The 20,374-nt window shown below is 35.7% G+C and overlaps 1 protein-coding gene across 20 annotated transcripts in view; it reads left to right on the plus strand.

The window, feature by feature from the left end:
- The window catches only part of PIP5K59B (Phosphatidylinositol 4-phosphate 5-kinase 59B), a 59,267-nt gene that overhangs the window by 25,865 nt on the left and 13,028 nt on the right, over window positions 1-20,374 (plus strand). For 10 of the 20 annotated variants that reach the window (XM_074186385.1, XM_074186394.1, XM_074186388.1 and 7 more), the window contains 4 exons: window positions 135-197; window positions 10,370-10,447; window positions 14,659-14,709; window positions 17,036-17,251. In XM_074186385.1, coding sequence (XP_074042486.1) covers window positions 135-197; window positions 10,370-10,447; window positions 14,659-14,709; window positions 17,036-17,251 — 408 coding nt within the window. The remainder of the gene's footprint in view (window positions 1-134; window positions 198-10,369; window positions 10,448-14,658; window positions 14,710-17,035; window positions 17,252-20,374) is intronic. The other 10 variants (XM_074186386.1, XM_074186389.1, XM_074186391.1 and 7 more) reach the window with 10 other exon arrangements.

Raw genomic sequence — 20,374 nt, forward strand, 5'->3', positions numbered from 1 at the left:
ATATTTTTGTAAAACAAAGACAAATTCCGCTGGTTTTTTTCAGTAAAGTTCTAGTATATGATGAGGGTTTATAGTATTAGTAGGATGATCTTCCCTGGGTCTTTAATTAAAATATCTTTTAATGCTTCATGTAGTGGACTTGCCAGAAATTAAAGGCAATCATCGCAAGTTTCGTAACCTGGTTTCCAGCTATATAGGTAAATCCTACTTGATTCTATTATCAATTTTGCTATATTTTTTTTGCTACAACTTTCTGCGGTGTTCCAGAAAATAGAAATGTTCAAAAATTTACGATATGGTGGTTTTCCACGTGAGACTGCTTGAAAGAGTTGAACCAAAGTCCGTTTATAATAGACCTTTACACTTTCAAAAAAAAAAAGAAATGAAATCATTATTATTTGTAAGTTCTATAAAAAAAATATTCATTACCAGGAAATAACACTCAAATTTTTCCATTTCAAACAAAAATCGAAGTTTCAAAAATGACTATTATGTCACTCACTACCCCTCTTTTCAAACCAGTTTCAAAATGTATATCATTTTTGTAAAGCAGGAAAAGTACATGAATGAATATACAATATAGTTATTTAATTAATATCACTATGTCAAATATCTCTTCAACAAAACTCTAACTTTATTAAAGTTTTTGTAACGTAATATGAATTGTTTCTTAATTTCGGAACTAACGACCATCAAATCTCCCTAAAAATCAAGTTGGCAATATCGCACGCAGTTAGAACAACAACAACACAGGAAGAAGAAAAAAATTATGCAATATGAATAAGTTTTGCGGTGTTGCCAAGTTCATATAAATGTCAGTGACGTCATGACTATCGTTTTCACTCGATTTTGAAAAAACAATTGTAAAACATATAAAACGAGGTACTGTTATACATGTAGGGTTTAGTGTAAAGGTCCATTGTAGAATGCTATTTTTTTCTAAAAATAAACCTTCACATATCAATCTAATGAATCTAATCTGAAAGGAAAATACCAAATGTCTTGATTTTTGAGAGACTTATTTTCTGGAATAACTTGTTTTTGCTTTTTTGCCTTCAAGGAAATACTTGCATTATAATGCTTAAAATGGATTGCTTTTCACAATTGGCACGAAATTTAAAATAATACAGAACGCCTAATAGTTTTACTAGTTTTTAATTATTTGAATAAATCAGGCTATATTTTTACCAAAAGTATTGTTTAATGCCTAAATTTGAAATCAATTGCATCTTGCTGCATTCTGTGAATATTATTTTCGAATGAATTGAAATTGAAATGAATTATTTACTGATTTTCTTCTGGTCATTTGGATTTTTACATCAAAAATTTTTGCATGACACAAGAAATAACCTTCAATGCATTAGAATAGATTTGTTTTAGGTCATCTAGATATAGAAGCTCAAAATTATTCGGAGGCATGTTCTAAAGCGGTTTTTCGTAGAGCAGGGCATTAACTGTTTTGGATTCATGGAATGAAAATATATCTGTCATATTTCATTATGATTGTCAGAATTAACGTGTTCATCTGAGGCTGAATATTATCAGCTCTATAGGTATTGTGCTTGCCCTAAAAATGAAAATATTTCGCAATGTTGCCAATACAGAACTCTCGAAACAAAGATATTTCAGTATTTTGAAGGACCACAGTTTTCCCAAATGTATATCATTGAAACACAAACTTTATTTTTGATGTGATACAACACTATAAGGTCCTTGCATGTCTCTTTCTATTCTTCCTCAAACGGGATAAAAGTTTTCTATCTATCATTACAACCACGTGTTCATTCATGTATCGTAAAATTCTTACTTCTAAACTCTTAAAATTTCACGTCACATCAAAACGCTTTCTAAGTTGTGAAGAAAAACTCGTTTTCCGTATGGATAGATAATGGAATTCAATGTATAACTTAGAGATAAATTTTCGAAATGAGGTTTGAGGTTAAGTTACATTATATGGGAATAATACTAGTTTATATCAGTATGTCAAGCAATGCAGAAAATGACCCAAGATTGAGGCGTTTCTGTTAATGGGTAGGAAATGGGGTTAAGTGTACAATTTAGAGAGAAATTTTGAGGTTATGTTACATCATGTGACATTAATACTATGTTATAGCAGTTAGTCACATTATGTATAGACTGGTAAGTTGAATTCCTGTTAATCGTAGTAATCCTGTTATTATGAATAATTTTTGAAAAGAATATTGAGTAAGCACACAGTTCTGGTCCTCTTGATAAGCTTTATCCTCCAATAGCGTAGTATCTGCATGAGCTGTGAGATAATTCTAGTGAATTGTCGCTCACAATCCTGTATACTCTCAATTTCATTTTTGATCTGTTTCAATAAATAGTTTTCTCGTGTTTCTGTCGATTTTTATAGTTGAATGTATATGAACTATTTAATATGACGCAGATAATTTGTGAAGATCAGCATGGAGAAATGTAGTGAGTTCTTAGAACAATAAGCATGAAAAACTAGAGATATTGACATTTCTTCACGTATGGATTTGCGAAACGTCTTTCGTGACTTGAGCTACTTCATACAACAGATCGGAGGTCAGTCTCAGACAAAGGGTATGTCTATGGATGAAGCTCTATATATGTGAACAATTTTCAAAGGTCTATGTAGGTAGGTCCAACCCCTGCAAGGATTTATTGTATAGGGTCTTTCATTGAACGCTTCCTTTTTCTAAATTTAAATAAAACAAAGTGTGTGAGATATCATCGAAATTTTTTATTCGTTTGAAAGACCTATTGTATCATTATGCCGCTATGGCTTCTCTGACGCATATATCAGACTGAATTCAAATTTTATTGCATCCATATCCTATTAACAAGAAATAGATCGGATTAGCCCAAGTTCACAAATTAAATTGTGTCTGATGATATATACAATTAAAATTACATAAATAATGGTTTAAAAAAAAAAAAGGTTACATTCTTGAATGTTATGAAACATCGAGTCAAACCGAATTCGAATCGGGTATTTCAGTGATGCATACTTTACCGCCTGTGAAAAATCACACAAAGAAGCATGAGAAGATCAGTACTGAAAGTCACTAACGACAAAAAAGTTCGAATTCACGGAGGGAGTAAAAGCATCCTTCGGCCAGTACCTTCTTTAATTTGCGTTTGAAAATATCTGGGCGTCTGCTCTCTCTCAATTCGAGGGGCAGAATGTTGAATAGACGAATTCCAGTATTCACCGGAGCTTTTTTTTGCATGGAATGACAAATTGTCTTCTGTAGGATATTTCTTTTGTTTCTGGTGCCATACATGTGAATATCGCAATGCCTTCAAAAGCTGTTTAGGTTCTTGAAAATGTGAGTCAAAAGTTTTAATAAATAAATACAGGGCACCGTTAGAATTGTATTACTTTTGAAAGTGTCTCTGCATGATGTTCTATAAGATAAGCAGAAAATACGTCTAATAATACGTTTTTGCAACACAAACACTCTTTGTAGTTCGGACGCTTGACCCCAGACAACGATACTATATGAAATAGCGGAGTACCCCAGTGCATAGAAAACTTCAAGCAGACATTCTCGTTCCAGCATGTTTTGGAGTGTGGTGACCACATAAAAACATTTGTTCAGCTTGTCACAAACTTCATCGACATGCGAGTTCCATGATAGGTTGCAGTCGAATTGTGTTCCTAAGAACTTCACCGTTATAGATGGCTCAATTGACACTCCTTCAAATGAGAGCGGTAAATGCAGAGGTGTACTACGTTTGCTATAAAACTCTATATCGAGTGGTCCAACGAAAAGTATGCACCTTGCTTTTCTCCTTTTTTTGTAACTTAATGCAAAAATGCTCGGACCAGGTGCTCTCTTTCCAATGATACCGAATTTGTTGTATTTACTTGAATAGTTATAAAAAAAGCAAGAACATTTACTTGATATTTTTGGTGTTAATGAAAATGCGGAAAAAACGGCATTTTTATCACTAATACATTCCTCAATTTCTCTCGTGCGTTTTTTGGTTCAAATAACAACAGGAGATAAGTGTACAAAAAGAATTTAGAATCGGAAACCGATCAGAAATGAAGCAGTGGAAGTCGCTGTTTTGGGACATGTTGAATTGGATCATACTCAAAGTACCCGTCAGCTTGTTCGTCCATAATACGGATATTAAAAGCCTATAAATTTCATCCGTACAAAATTAAATTAGTACAGGAACTCAATGAAGATGATCCTGATAGAAGGCTGCAATTTTGTGAACAACTGAGCCAGCTACTAATTGATGATCCCCACCTATCATTCAACACATGCTTTTTCGATGAGAGTACATTTTCTTTGAATGGAGCTGTGAATAGGCATAATTGCCGTTACTGGGATGACAGTAACCCACACTTATTCCGAGAGGTCCATACCCAGTACCCTCAAAAAATCCATGTCTGGTGTGGAATATTAGGTAGTCATATCGTAGGGCCACTTTTTATTCCTGGCAATTTAACTGGTGAGGTCTACCTGACCTCACCTGGTGAGGTCTACCTGACCTTGAAGATACAGTTGATCCTCTCATAACGGAAATAATTGAAAATGACCAAAATCATAATGATGATCGGCTTCATTTCCAGCAAGATGGAGCACCTCCTCACTATGTTTCTCCGGTAAGAGAGTTTTTAGATGACCGGTTTCCTGGACGGTGGATTGGAAGAAGAGGCCCCATCGAATGGCCTGCCAGGTCACCTGATTTATCGCCTTTAGACTTTTTTCTTTGGGGACACTTGAAAAATTGATGTTTTGCTACGCAGCCCGAGTCCATAGAAGATCTTCGCCAACGAATTACAGCAGAGTGCAGAAGTATAACACCTGATATGCTACAGAATATTAGGAATAGATTTGAACAAAATCTGTATTATTGTATGGAAGCAAATGGGTCACATTTTCAGCACTTGCCCCTCAAAAGCAAAATTGACCCGGTCCGAGCATTTTCGCATTAAGTTACAAAAAAAGGAGAAAAGCAAGGTGCATACTTTTCGTTGGACCACTCTGTATATTCCCTCTTATTATGATTAATCATAAGTTTATTTTCAAAACACCAGTCCTTGAACTCTCTTAGGATTGTGTTGACCTTTTCAGATAGTCTTACAGATGAAGTATCTGACACAGTAATGCAAGTATCATCTGCATGTAGCACATACCTCAAACCACATGTCGTTGGTGTCCAGATAATCCAATTCAGGCCAAAATAAGTTGGTAATCATCGACCTATAGTGCTCGCCGTTGACAGTAATGGCCTGACCAACGTCTTTCTCAAAGAAATATGGACCGATGACGTCACAAGCCCAAAATCCACACCAAACAGTGACTTTTTGGGGAGTATTAGGCGCTCTTGGATCTCACGTGGATTGGTATCGTTTCAAATTTGACAATTTTGTTTGTTCACGTACCTAGTCATCCAGAAATGGGCCTCATCGCTGAAGATGGTTTTTCGGTGAAAATTAGGGTCGGTTGCCAACTACTCCAGAGCCCATTTAGCGACCACACGCCGTTGTCCATTGTCGTTTACCTTCAGCTCCTGGGTACGTTGAATTTTGTATGGGTGCAGGTCCAAGTCACGACGCAAAATTCGCCAAGTTGTGGTCTGAGTTCTTGTGAGCGACGCGAAATCGACTGCCTCGGATTCTCCAGCACACTCTCACAGACAGCGGCGATGTTTTGGGTAGATCTTGCGTTTCGTTGACATACGGGAGTTGGTCGATCGTTTACTGAACCAGTGGACCAGTTTTCCGCAATTTCGCCCTTCAAACGCTCCAATAACGTTTTGTAATAGTCGCTGATTTTTCCTTTTTCAATATAGTCGATGAGCATCCCAAAATACTGATGCCATAACCTAACCAGCCGACTGTTGCTTTTTTGCACGCTTTGGAGTTGTTTCACCGTGTGCAGTCCACTCAGATGACAGGATATTTTATTTAGTATGAATCCTTGTTTTCAGTTGGATCAACATATTCGGTTTCTTCCTAACGGTTATCCACAGAGTTTTTCTGTGTATTTCCTGGGAATTATCACCTTTCTGAATCTGAAAAAAAAAATTATAATGGAAAACTTTATACAGGTGTATTTGGGACAAACATCTAATTCATCGCTATAAGTTGCTGCGTAAATTCAATGTATTTGTGGAAGGTGGCGAATCCCAGAAAGATCCATAGAAAAACCGACATTTATATTCAATTGAGTGAATTTTCATTCATATTTACTTGGGATTACAATACTATTATCTATTTCTCAACTGTACCGTTAAACTGGCAATTGGTCTGGGTGCATTTGTACACTGTAAATTTCAAAGTATATTTCGGTTCCACTGATTTCATTTGATAGACCAGATGTAGATGACGCTCTAAAAAATATTCCTTCTTCAATTCAAATGGGATTAAATTAACTAAACGTATGAATGTGCATATGTACTGTAATATTGACAAGAGCAGAGTTGTCTCTTCTGGTGACAAAGTCGTTGTGTCATGAAAAAATGACTCCTTCGTCTTGTAATGTTGTTAAAAATGGTGGTTATGAGGTGATAAGATACGTGTCTTTTTCCGAAACTTTGAAGTACACCATTAAGGATGTAGTTCCGTGTAAGTGCCATTTTCTATCAATATTTTTTCATATATTTCGTAGCATTTTTTTGAATGAAATCTGTTTCACTTCCATAATGAATGTTTGGAGTACAAACTGAATGGTAAAAAGTGATTTACAGGTAATTCGATGTTCATATGAAAGTAGTCGTTTCAAAAAAGTTTTTTCCGAAATGAACTTCTGTACACGATTTACATATCTTTGTAAAGAGTTTTTATTGTAGTTATTTTCTTTCATCCTTTATTTGGAAGTTTCCATATTTTTTTGTTTGATAATGGAGAAGTAGAAAGCCAAAAAGTTGTTTCCCACAACACTTTTCTCCCAAATACGATAGGTTGCCTTTTATGTTTCGGGATTTGACAACCCTAGTGTTGCAATCTGACAACTGACAGCTCTATCGTAAAGTAACTTAAAAGATTCATCTCGGCCCAAAAATGGAATTAAATCGTGAAAATTTTCGTGCGATTATTTTCTACAACTTTCGACGTGGATTAACTCAGCAACAGTGCATGGATGAACTTAATTCAATTTTTGGCGATGAAGCTCCATCAAAGACCGGTGTTTATCGATGGTATGATGAATTCAATTGTTGTCGTAGTTCACTTCAAGACGAATTTCGTGAAGGTCGTCCAAAATCAGTTGTTGTTCCGAAAACCATTGATGGTGTGCGCGAACTGATATTGCAAGATCGTCATGTGACCTATCGTGAGATTGAGACAACCTTAGGCATGAGTGGGACCAGCATACATTCAATATTGCATACACATTTGACTGTGAAAAAAATTTGTTCGTGTTGGATCCCACACAATTTGTCAATCGCTCAAAAAAAGGATAGAGTCGATTGGTCGAAAGAAATGCTCAAAAAATACGATCGCGGTGCTTCGAAACACGTCTATGATATCGTGACAGGTGATGAATCGTGGATTTACGCGTATGAGTCCGAAAGTAAACAGCAGTCGACTGTATGGGTGTTTCACGATGAGCCAAATCCAGCAAAAGTTGTTCGCGTACGAAGCACTTCAAAGCAAATGGTCGCCTGTTTTTTCGGAAAAACTGAAAATGTCGCAACCGTACCACTAGAACAGTGGGCCAACCTGTCGATCACGAGCTACCGGTAGCTCGCGGAGGCAATTCTGGTAGCTCTCATAACGATTTTACTTTAAAAAATACAAACTGCAAAAATCAGAGAAGCTTTCGAAAATTCCACAAAAAAATCTAATTGTCATAACATTAAACATAAACAGCGGCAACGTTGCGGTGAGCGATCTGCCGCTGACGCCATCGAGCTAGAATCGGCTAGAACCGACCAGCCGGACCAGCGCGTTAGTGTTCGAGAACGATCTGGATTGCTTTGAACGGGATAAATACGCACGGCGCGGCGACATTGCGCTTAGTTTAAAACTGAACGCGTAACCAACGTCCAGCGGTTGGGTTAGTAGAGAACAACAAAAATAATATTATGGCAAGCAGTTGTAAGAAGGTAAAGACATACCACTTTCATTCGGAATGGGAAGAACAATACTTTTTTACAGAAGTTAAAGATAAAAATGTGTGTTTGTTATGTAATATTTCGGTCTCCGTTGCTAAAAAAGGAAATATTGAGAGACATCATAAAAGTGTACATTCTAATTTTGAAAAATCATTCCCACTACATTCTGCCGCCAGAAACGAGAAACTGAAACAGTAAAAAAAGCAGTTTATTGGACAACAATCAATATTTTTAAGAACAGTCGACAAAAATAAGGCTGCAACTGAAGCATCGTGTCCCAGATAATTGCACAAAAAAAGAAACCTTATGAAGACGGGTAAATGATAAAACAGGCGTTTTTCGAAGCTGTTGATTCGTTATTTGCCAACTTTAGTAATAAAGACGAGATAGTTTCAGCTATAAAATCTATGCAACTTTCTGCTAATACAGTGATGAGACGTGTAGAAGTAATGAGCAATGATATTTTTTTACAGTTAAGAACTGACTTAGATAACTGTGTTTATTTTTCACTTCAACGGGATGAATCAACAGATGTCGTTGACACTGCCCAGATGGCCGTGTTCGTCAGGATGGTTTTTACTGATTTTACGATTAAAGATCTTTTGAAGTTCATTCCACTGAAAGGACACACTACTGGACATGAGTTGTTTTCTCATTTAAAAAATATTATTTCTTCCGAGAAAATTCCAATATCGAAAATGGTAGGCTTGACAACCGATGGCGCTCCAGCTATGGTGGGTTGTGATAAGGGTCTGGTGGCGTTATGTCGTAAAGATAAAACTTTTCCGCAATTTCTCTGTTACCACTGCATTATCCATCAGCAAGCATTATGTGGAAATTTCCTGAAACTAAACAACGTTATGAAACTGGTGGTAAAAATTGTGAACAAGATTAGAGCTCAAGCGTTACAAAGAAGATTATTCAGAACCTTGGCCGATGAAGTTGACTGTCAATACGGGGACCTACTCCTTCACTCTGAAGTCCGATGGTTAAGTAGAGGACGGGTGCTGAAACGTTTTAATGATGTCCTATCTGGCATAGTTCAATTTTTCAAACAACGCGATGAACCGATTCCGGAACTAGAAAATTCAATCTGGCTTAGAGATTTTGGTTTTCTCGTGGACATTACAGAGAAATTAAACGAAATTAATTTGCAGCTTCAGGGGAGAGACAAAGAACTAGCGGAAATGATGTCTGATATAAAAGCATTTATCAAAAAGCTGGAGTTTTGGGAACAAAACCTAATTAACAGCGATACCAAGCATTTTCCTATTCTTTCAGAAAAAATATCTCAAAATCCATTAGAACCATATGACAACAAATATCATGTAGAAATAATTTCTACCCTGAAAAATAACTTCAAAAATCGTTTTAAGGATTTCAATGAAATGGTTTTAGTAGCGCAGTTTGTTGTTTCACCCTTAATGGAAATTGATATCCGACAGTTTGCAACTTGTGTTATGCAGAACTTTGGCGAAGACATCGCTGCAACAGAAATGGAAGTCATTGAGTTTCAAAATGATTTAGCCTTAAAATCGTTAGTCTCAAGTACTGAATGTATCTGGCCTATTGTAAGTAAAGACAAATATTCAGTTCTATGCCGTGTTGCCTTGAAAGTGAAAGCATTATTCAGTTCAACCTATTTGTGTGAATCTTCTTTTTCCAATATGAAGTTTATTAAGAACAAATATCGCAATCGGCTTACAGATGAACATTTGGATAATTGTATTCGAATGGCTGCATCAAATTATACACATCGGCTCAAACAACTGCATTTTTGAGCACCCAAAACATCGATTTGATGAGTCATCCGCCGTATAGTCCTGACTTGGCACCGAATGACTTCTTTTTATTCCCGCACGTAAAAAACAAACTGAGAGGTCAACGGTTTTCGACACCTGAAGAAGCGGTTGCTGCATTCAGAATGCATGTTTTGGAGATACCTCAATCAAAGTAGCAAAAGTGCTTCGATAATTGGTTCAAACGCATGCAAAAGTGCATAGATCTTCATGGGGAATATTTTGAAAAACAATAAAGTGATTTTCAATGATTAATATTTGTTTTTGTTCTCTAATCACGAAATATAAAAGGCAACCATCGTATATCCATTCTCAAGGTATTTACCTATATTTGAAACGGTAGTGTTTAATAAAAAGACGTATTCAAATTCGGCCATGTGAATGGCCATACCAGAAAAGATTTTTGGGGAGTAACTATCATGTATACTTTGACATTGACCAATGGTTACGCTGAATCCGATTTCTGATTCTGTATATTTTTGAATTTATCTTTGTTTCAGCTCTGAAACATTCGCCATCGAAAAGGAAATCCCTATCGAGGCCTTTGGGGCGACACGAGGAAACAAATGAAAGAGAAAGTGAGTAAGATTATTATTGATCATTTTCATCACTTTTCGTATACAACCCTTCAGAAAATTCGAATCGGTTTGGTCAACTCTGTTCATTTTGATAACTGTCAATAGGATTGCAGAAATTTGAGCTTTAGCGGCCGTTATTTGAAACTGTTTTTGATTTCAGTTTTTCATTCCACCGCCTGTTACAATTCCTTTCTAATGTTCAGTCAGCGCGAGTGGTTGGCATCTTCATAGTCTGTGTTATCGCTTTCAAGGTTGGAGGTACACTGGTGCATTCATGGACGCAGGCTATATTTAAGAATGAGAGGAGGGGGAGGTCAGCCCAATCACATACGGGTTGTTCAGCCAGTCCAATCTGTTCAGTTGGAATGGTCTACTCAGACAGTCCGGGTATCTCCCTCTACTGGTGTTCCGCATAGTTAACGGTTTGTTTCATCCAGTGTTGTCATATTTGTAGATTTCAATGCTACCAATTAGCTAATGAATACTCCAAATAGGCAACAATGTGAACTTTCTTATTGGTCAGTGGGCTATGCTTGAAGTAGGTTGAACCTACTGTGTAGGTATATCCGAGACGGGCTTGAACATTCAAAGTTCATTTCTTTAGACTTGTTTACTGCCTTTCTTCAAGCATAGCCCACTGACTAAAAAGAAAGTTTTTCTTCCTTATTCAGAGGAATCGGGCAAATTACGGATATGAAGTTGGTTTGTACCTCGTCCACTAGATGGAGTGACATTTTTGTTGTTCGTCCAACTTGAGACGAGGAATGAAATACTCTGAAAGAATTTCGATTTTCAATTATGGAGTATCATCGACTTTAGGTCGATGATGGCCACTATCTTGCACTGACGAGTGGCTAATGAGCCCGAAACCGGTCTGCAAGTGTGCCCGTTCCAAAATTGAAGGTCGACTCTTTCAGTTGTATTGCCAATTGCATATGCAGGACATTTTCTGTGAAGATTACTGCACTGACGCCTGTCGGATATAATCCAACGCCCTTCGTGGTATTAGCCAGTGGAGTAGTTGTTTTCTGATAGGCGTCAGTCCATTCAACCTACCTTGTAGGGATATCCGAGACGGGCTTGAACATTTAAAGTTCATTTCTTTAGATTTTTTACAATGTGAAGGAAAATAGAATTATTTCTGAATGTAAACCAAAGCAGGAGCCGAAGGCAAAAGTTTTCTTAACTTCCATCCCAAAAGTAATCGACAGGATTGGTCGCCTGCTTCGAAAGTACACCAAATAACAGCATTACTTGAGATTAGCAAAGGACAGAGGTGAGAGAATGCCCAGGCTGACTGGGCAGATTGGACTGGTCGAACAACCAACACATGATTGGTCAGGACCGGCCGTCCCCTCTGTTACATATTTTACATATCCTATTTACTTTTCCAATACCAGAAAATACACATTTGTATTCCGTCAAAATAGCTTTTAGTTCATCTTTAACAACACAGTCATAATTGACCTCACTTATATTACAGTTTTTTATTATTTTCAAATCTCGTACTGCCGGTAAGCCAAGTAAAGATTTAGGTACTGTTGAATTCAAAACATAAAACTGATAAGAATGGATTGTATCTTTATTTTATGTTTTTGTTGTTAAAAGTTGGTTAATACCAATTTTTAATTTTTTGAAGTCAGAATAATTGAATATATTGACTTGACTACCAGTATCTACTTTCAATTTGAAATCTATACCATTTATTTTGAGTGTTTCAAACCACTCAATAGAGTCTACAAAACAGTTATTGAAATAACCTATTTCTAATTTATCAATTGTCCAAACAATATTTTGTTCATATTGAGAATCATCCTGATAAATATCAAATGTTTCTTCAATTTTGCTTTCGACATCACAAATTTCACTATCATGTACTTCATGAATGTCTCTTGTATTTTTTGGACATAGCCTTCTGTAGTGTCCAGGCTGACGACATCCAGAACAAATTCTATTGAATGCAGAGCACTTACCGCTTCGGTGATTCTGTCCACACATTCTGCATTCCTGAATGAAAATTGCATTGCTATTCCTATAAGTGTTTGATCCCTGATACGTATATCCAGTTTCACTATTTTTCTCTGCACTGTAAATTCCTGAGCTGCTCTCTCTTCGATCACTGTCCCGACAATTAAACTGTCTCGAAGCACAATTCACTTGTTTCACGTGTTTTATAGCACCAACACTAACCGAAGATTCACTTATTTCCTTCTGGGTAGCGACACTGGTTTCCATGGCTCTGCACGTAGCAATTGCAAGTCAGCTGTTTGCAACAGCTTCTCCTGGATTCTGGGATCTCGGATACCTAAAACAATCCTATCCCTGATCAGAACGTCCTTCTCTTTGAATTCACATGAGGATGACAATTGCCTTAATGCAGTTACAAACTGATCAACGGATTCTCCCGGTTGTTGATCTCGTTTAAAGAATTTGAAATGTTCATTTACGAGATTTCTAAGTGGTTTGCAATAGTTATCAAAATTTCCTAAAACCACAGCTAATTTTTTATAATCTCCGACTTCTTCATATTCAAAAGTGTTATAAATCTGAATTCCTTCATCTCCCAATAAATTCATGAGGGTTGCAACCTTGATTTCATCCCCTTTTGCAGCTATTCCGCTGGCAAGCAGGTAAAATTCAAATTTTTCTCTCCATAGTTTCCAACTGTTGGCAATGTTTCCACCATGAAAACTAAACATTTCCGGAGACTTCAAATCAGCCATCCTATATAAATTGTTCACCACAATAAAGCAGATACGAATTTATTAACTTTCCAAGTCAACTTTTTGTCAGTGACGGTTTTTTTTTCTGTTTACTGCATTAAAAAAAAATCTCGCGCACTTTACCGCTGCCACCATGTTATGTTTTGTATCGGTTTGACCTACTTTCCTTATCTAAATAAGGGTCGTCGGACGCACCCCTCCGAGGGGTGCGTACTACAAGAAATCTGATTAGTCTGAAAGGTGTCCCCCTTTAATTAGAAATCTACGTGTCCGAGCTTTTTTTAAAAATCTTATTTTTTATATTCAAAAACGGCTCTGTTAAGTTTTCGTTGTTACACACTGTATAGCGTTTTTTGTTGAATTTATACACCATAGTCTCCTGCATTTTTTAAATTTACACTGGACATATAACCTGTACTTTAGTCATAGAAAAGCATAGTATTCGACTCCCGAGAAATGGCCATATTCCTCATTCCTTGAATTATATACCATTATTTTATTGATTCACAACAAAAAAACAACTTTTGTTCAAATGCTCCTGACCCGTTGTGTTGACATATTTAATTTACTGGATGCCTCATGATGGATTATAATTTTAATACCCACTGTGACGCCAATGAGTAACAAACTTTGTTGTGTTGGTACTCTCTATGATCTCAATTTTTGGTTAGAACAATTGTATTGCTTGCAAACTCAACAGAAAAGCATCATTATTACTCTCTATTATCCTTTCACTATATGTCATCCTTTAAAATCACTATTTCAATAAATACCATGCACGAACAACAATGGTAGCACGAACTGGAGAAATTTGTAAACAGTAAAGAATGGTCACACAGGCATTCAACAGCGTTGTTACGTATGGAGTTGCAAGGAATCGCTCAGAAATATTTGAAAACACAAAACAATTTTTAAAGCACATTGCACTAATTTATTTAAATTCTGAAATGTTTGATGTCGATTTTTATTCCACGAAATAGGTCGTGATTTCAATAGGAACGAACGGGACTCGTTGATGAAAAAGTTTAGGTCAGTACTACCTTGGAATGTTCCCGAACGCCGACTTCATCTAATGAGCCAAGTAATTAGGTCCATTTTATTTTCATCCAACCACGAAAGCAATAGCTGATGGCTCAGAAACTCGAAACCACAAACAGAGTCCATAGGATTTAATAAATTTGTAGTATAATTATAGCAATGTAACTAATACAGAGTAAAAACAATCTTTGAAAAGTTTACATTGTCATCCTTGAGACAAATACCAATGTTACGACAGTTTTTGACTTCTTTAAAGTTTTTCCCAACTTGATTTCGAAAATTGTACAAAAATTTGAAATTTTTTCAATCTTCCATTAATATTACTTCAATAATGTTTTTGCACCATGTATTTATTATAAAATGAATTGTGTGAAACTAGGATTGTAACTGTATAGTTGCGATCAACTTTGCTTGTACTTGAAAACACTCACTTTATCTTGAATTATTCAGCAGCGGTGAAGACTAATAATTCAACTCAACATAGTATTGTGAGCAAAAACCGTAAGTATGTTGAGTGTCTTGTCGTTTGTGAAGAATATTCAGTAAACTTTTTTGATGTTTGGGCTTGTGACTGATAAAAACTGTTGTGATTTTTTATTCACAACTTGTTAATTTATCCAGATCCCTTTTAACTTTTATAATTATTGTAAAGTAAATATTTTTAGTTTTTTATTATTTATGTGACTGTTTTTCTAAAATTTATTAAAAAAAATTGTATCAATATAAATTTTTTTTTATTTATACTAATTTTTACAACAAACGAAAAGGTGTCTCGGAAACAGAAAAATTTTAACGTTTCTGACTCTTTCTCTAACCCCCAATAAAAATTAAAAAAATGTTTTCCCCTTCTAGAAATCGGGAATTAATATATTAAATATTTATAAACAGTACTATTCAAACTGTTCAGAGATATTATTCCTAAATATGACAAACCTGAGGCGGATTTGAGGGGCCCCACCTTTTAGAGCCTTCAACAGAATAATTATTCTTCCAAAAGTGAATTTATTGCTGATGAAAAATCAGCACAGGAATTGTGTAAAAATATACTAGATTTTTTAATGTGTGTGTAATATGTGAAGCATTTTTTGTAAATTGAAATATCTAGTAACTAGTCTTTCAGAAAATAAATGAAAATATGAAGCACCTTGAAAAGCATCACAAAAAAACAATGCTTAAAAATTAATGGAAAAGATTTTACTAAAAGAGATTATAATCTCTCAGATGCTTTTATTATCTAGAAGATAATAATAATGCTGTTGCAATATTCATGTGATAAAAAAGTTTGTAAAACATTTCACAACTAAAAGAGCTTCATAATTTTTTTGGCACATCAATAATTTAGATGCAAGAGAAGTTAAAAAAATTGTTGTTGTCATTGATGTTAAAGCTTTAGCCATAATATTGTGTAACATCTTCGCACCTCGATTTGAAAAAAAAAAAAATTAAAAAGCTAAATCAATAGAGAATTTGCTGAAGTGTAATAAAGGGCAAAATGAAAAGTGCTTGATATAAACCACTAAAGAGTCCAGTCAGCCTGTTACTTTGGCCAACGTTTCCGAAAAAAGTTTTTGCAGTTTTCAACACCCGAAATTCACTTTGAAACTTTTGCCTCAAATTGTGAATAGCTTTAATTTTTTTGACATACGTCAAAATAATGAAATGGATGTTTTCTGATAAGTAATTACGTTGAAGTTGTACACTTCTTACCTGCTAGGAGAATATATGCGGTTTCATTGAGTTTTTCTAATTTTTTCATGTTTCACTCCATTCTATAACATGATCACCAGTTGATTTCAGAATATGCTCCAGAATCCCCGGTCCTGGCATCTGTCTTCTCCTTTTATATTCACGTGTTAATTTTTTCTCACATTTAGGGGTATTGAGGTTTCACCCATTTAATTTTTTACATAGGAACAAGGTATATTGTAAATACAATCTTTCGTTTTGTACATCAGGTATACCTGATAATACATTAGAGTCAATCATGCGGAGCTTTTTGGCCTGTGGTTGAAGATGACTCATCATTTGAGCATTGTAACCTCTCCTGATGCAGATTCTGCTTCTGTTGCTCAAAAACTTGTTGCAAAACAGATTCATCAGGTATCCTGCTCCAGAGGAGGTGACAAGTCGCTTCCTGGCTGGAATATCCAGCCTACTAGGTTTGTTTGAGATATGTAGAACTGGTAAGCTCTTTGAGGAGGACAGTTGAGGTCATATAGTCGACGCTGTATATAATAATTTTAATAGAAATCAAATTCGAAATTCAATGGAGGAGACACATTCAATTTTATCTGGTCATTGAGACATTGTTCTGCATCTATTGATTTTCAAGCAGTTTCACACCTTTTTCTTCCGAATATTATTACATCACAGTCATTCACCTTATACCCCTTTGTCAAAAGGTGGTTTCAAAAATTGCCTTTTTCTTTTGATAAACTTGAAAATTAGGAAAGAACTACAAGTTAACTCACATACTCCTGCTCTAACGGACACAGAAGGCTTGTTTTCAACTAATATCTATTAATAGTTCTACAAAATTGGTTCAAGTTTTTTTTTAAAGAGTAGATTTCTAGAAAGAAAGAAACCATAATATCTACATCTCGGCTTTGTCGATAGCAATTCCTTTCAAGAAATTTATATATAGTGAAACCCATGTTGCGGAATTGTTAATTTTGTTATAAAAATCTCACAATAAAGTTATTCATGAATAACATTTCATCTGACCCACCCTTGAATTCATCTTAAACTTTTTTTTCATGTCTCTTCCTTGGATCCCTTTTCATTGATCATTTTCGCTATCACCGCTCCATAATTGACGAATATACAGTAAACGTCACTGACACGGTCATCGCCAAAACATCTGTACCTTCCGTTCATCCAGTTGGTGGATCCCAAACGACAACGGCGAGCATAACTTCGCCACCCTCCGTCTACCCCGCCGTGCTCGTAGGTCGTTTGAACACCGAGACGAAAACAAAGATTCCGCCCCCGGTACCCCCCAGGGGGACGCCGAAACCACCGCGGGGTGATCACTGCGACAAAGGTGTGATGTATTTAGTGTTTTTTTTATTTTTGGTGGCAAGCATGCTTTGCACAATTGTGACTTCGTAGTAGGTGAATTAGGGGGCAATCATTGCATCTTTCAGAACATTTCACGATAAATAAAAGGTGTCGGAGTGAGAACCTCCCACTTTCGAAAGAATTCTTTCAGGAAATGATATAAAAAAATCGGAAAGATTTGTGAATTATTTCTCTGCGAATGCGTCAACATTAGACCTGTTTTTTACACAGTTTTTGTGAACAAACGTGGTGTTAGAATATCCGAGTACAAATAAACAATAAAAAAATATTAAATGAATCACATTTCATTGGAATAAGTTAGAAAAATTGTGTATTTCTAAGGCTGTGGGCACGAAAATCGCGAAGGCCGAGCGATGACGAGGTGACGCGCACGAAACGAGCGATGGTGGGGCGATTGAGCAATGCGCGGGCGGGAATGTAAGCGACAAGAACAAACTAGTGTGTTTAGGTCGTTCGCGATTACTGTAGCTTTGTGTAGATGCATATTGTACCAATATCAAATGGAAATGAAAATGAGGAATATATTTCGTGTATTTTGTAAAAACCTGCTCTCTGGGACAGTAAAAATGTTCACCTTAGCTCGTAATGTACTCCCATTCAAAAAGTTACTTCTCCTACTCAGCATGGTTTCGTACAACAAAGATTATGTATGACAAATCTTGCATGTTTGAATCAATATCTCTGTACGTACCTGGACACGCAAAAACAAGTCGATGTTGTTCATTTAGACTTTCGAAAAGCCTTCGATCAAATATACCTTTATGTTCTTCTCAGCAAATTGACAAAATTGGGAGTCTCTAACCAACTGCTTACTCTTGAAACATATCCAGTTAACAGAAAACAATTCGTCGAATATGAATCTTTCAAATTGGCTCAGTACATGTTGCATCTGGGGTATCACAAGGTTCTAATCTTGGACCTCTTTTATTTTTTATTTTTATTAATGACTTGGCAATCTCTTTAAATATTCCTAGCCTACTATTTGCAGACTACCTGAAACTATACTATAAAATCGACGACATTAATGACTGCCAACGTGTACAACATGATTTAGATGTAATCAAACTTTGGTGTAATAATAATCGTCTACAACTGAACGTAGCCAAATGTAAAATAATATCATTTGCAACAAAACAGCGAACTTTAATGTACGATTGTTCAATCAACAATACTACAATCAACAGCGTACACGAGATAAACGATCTTGGTATAACATACGACAGTAAATTAACATTTACAACAGATATAGGGAATATGACTGCTGATGCAAATAGGATGCTTGGATTCATTTACAGAAATGGCAAAAACTTCAAAAGTATTGCCACCTTAAAAATGCTATATTTTGCGTATGCCAGATCTAAGTTAGAGTATAGCTCTGTGTTATTGAATCCAGTTTACGACTACCAAGAAACATCAATTGAGAACGTGCAAAGGAAGTTCCTGAAATACTTATATCTAAAAGTTGATGTACAGTACCTCACGAGAGGCATCGATTATAACATTTTGTTGGCACGATTTGATGTGACATCTTTGGAAAATAGGAGAGTTATCCTTGGTATAAAATTCCTGCATAAATTACTAAACAACAATATTGACAGTACGGTTCTTTTGCCCGAGATCAATTTCTTAGTACCAAGAAGTGAAGGTCGACACAATCTGAAGTTCTATTGCGAAGCATCGCGCACAAATGTTATGCTACGATCACCATTGAATTTTATGTGCAGTAGCTTCAATAAAATCTGTGAATACTGCGATTTTTTTTGAGGGTAGAAAATTCGCCAAAAGTACTTCTTCTTTCATTTATTGAATGAGCACCATCTCTAGGTAATAACTCCGTTCTCATTACAAAACTTGGCTCCAATAGTTCTCTTCGACGTAAACTTGTGTTACGACGACTTGACATGTTGCTTATGTTATTACTCCAGCACGATTGAGACCGACCGAAGTTTCGTGCCCACGCGAAATACTCCTCATCGCGCCGCGCCACCCAGCGGTCGTCATCGCTCAACCGACGCTATTTTCGTGCCCGCAACCTAAGTGGCATAGTTTGAAAAAACTAAAACATTAATTATCACGTTACCCTGTCCCAAAAAGAACATCAAAACGGTGCTGTTAAGATGTTTATAAAAGTGATACACATTATAAATCATGTGAAACAATACCTACTAGTTTATAACCTTCACAAAACCTTGTTATAAATATCATAAAAAAAACAATCATGTAAAATCTATATTGAAACATGTTTGAAATACAGAAAATGTGAAATATGGGTGGAAATCCCATATTTCACATAGATCGATGTTACAAAAGATACTTATATTTGCTGCCTGTGTTTTTATAGAGAAAATGGACAAACCAATCAATAAGGTAGAATAGAATAGAATAGAACTTTATTCGTCACTGAAGTTATTACAAAAAGGAGTACAGAATGTATAACTTATTGGACTCGTCACAAAATATGATATAAATTTAGAATTTAGTCTACATATAAAAATCAGCACGTGAAGAAGTATAAAAAACAAAATACAGACATATATAAAATTATACCTAATTACAACATATTAGTTCATGTCTCCAGAAATTCCTCTAACGAGTAGAATGCCCTGGATTCTAAATACTTGTACAGGGAGTTTTTGAAAATTCTCAGATCGGCAAGATCAGTTCTACTATTAAACAAATCTATAAATATATTATAGCAGAGAATACCTTTATATATGTGCGAGTTTTGCCCAATGGTTAATCTTGAGTATGGTTGATGTAGGTTAGATTTTCTTGTATCGTACTTGTGTAAACTGCTATTTTTAAGAATGGAATTCTCTTGTGTTTTGATATTCAGAGTAATTTGAAACTGTGAGAATACCTATCTTTGGAAAAATTGATTAACAAGATATATTAGGCTTGACTCCAATCATACTTCTGATGATTCTATGATCATTAGTAGGATTACAATATTCTCTAAAATAGGATCTCACATTTAGCCTCAATTTCAAATACCCATTGAGAGTTTCTAATAGTGCTAATAATGAATTGTCTCAGTTTAATACGATACAATCATTCAATCGTTTTTAATTCGTACATTAACAAT

This window comes from Leptinotarsa decemlineata, unplaced genomic scaffold (genome assembly GCF_025532065.1).
Source record: "Leptinotarsa decemlineata unplaced genomic scaffold, Ldec_3_MD MMD2_tig00078422_RagTag_RagTag, whole genome shotgun sequence".
Classification (NCBI taxonomy): Eukaryota; Metazoa; Arthropoda; class Insecta; order Coleoptera; family Chrysomelidae; genus Leptinotarsa; species Leptinotarsa decemlineata.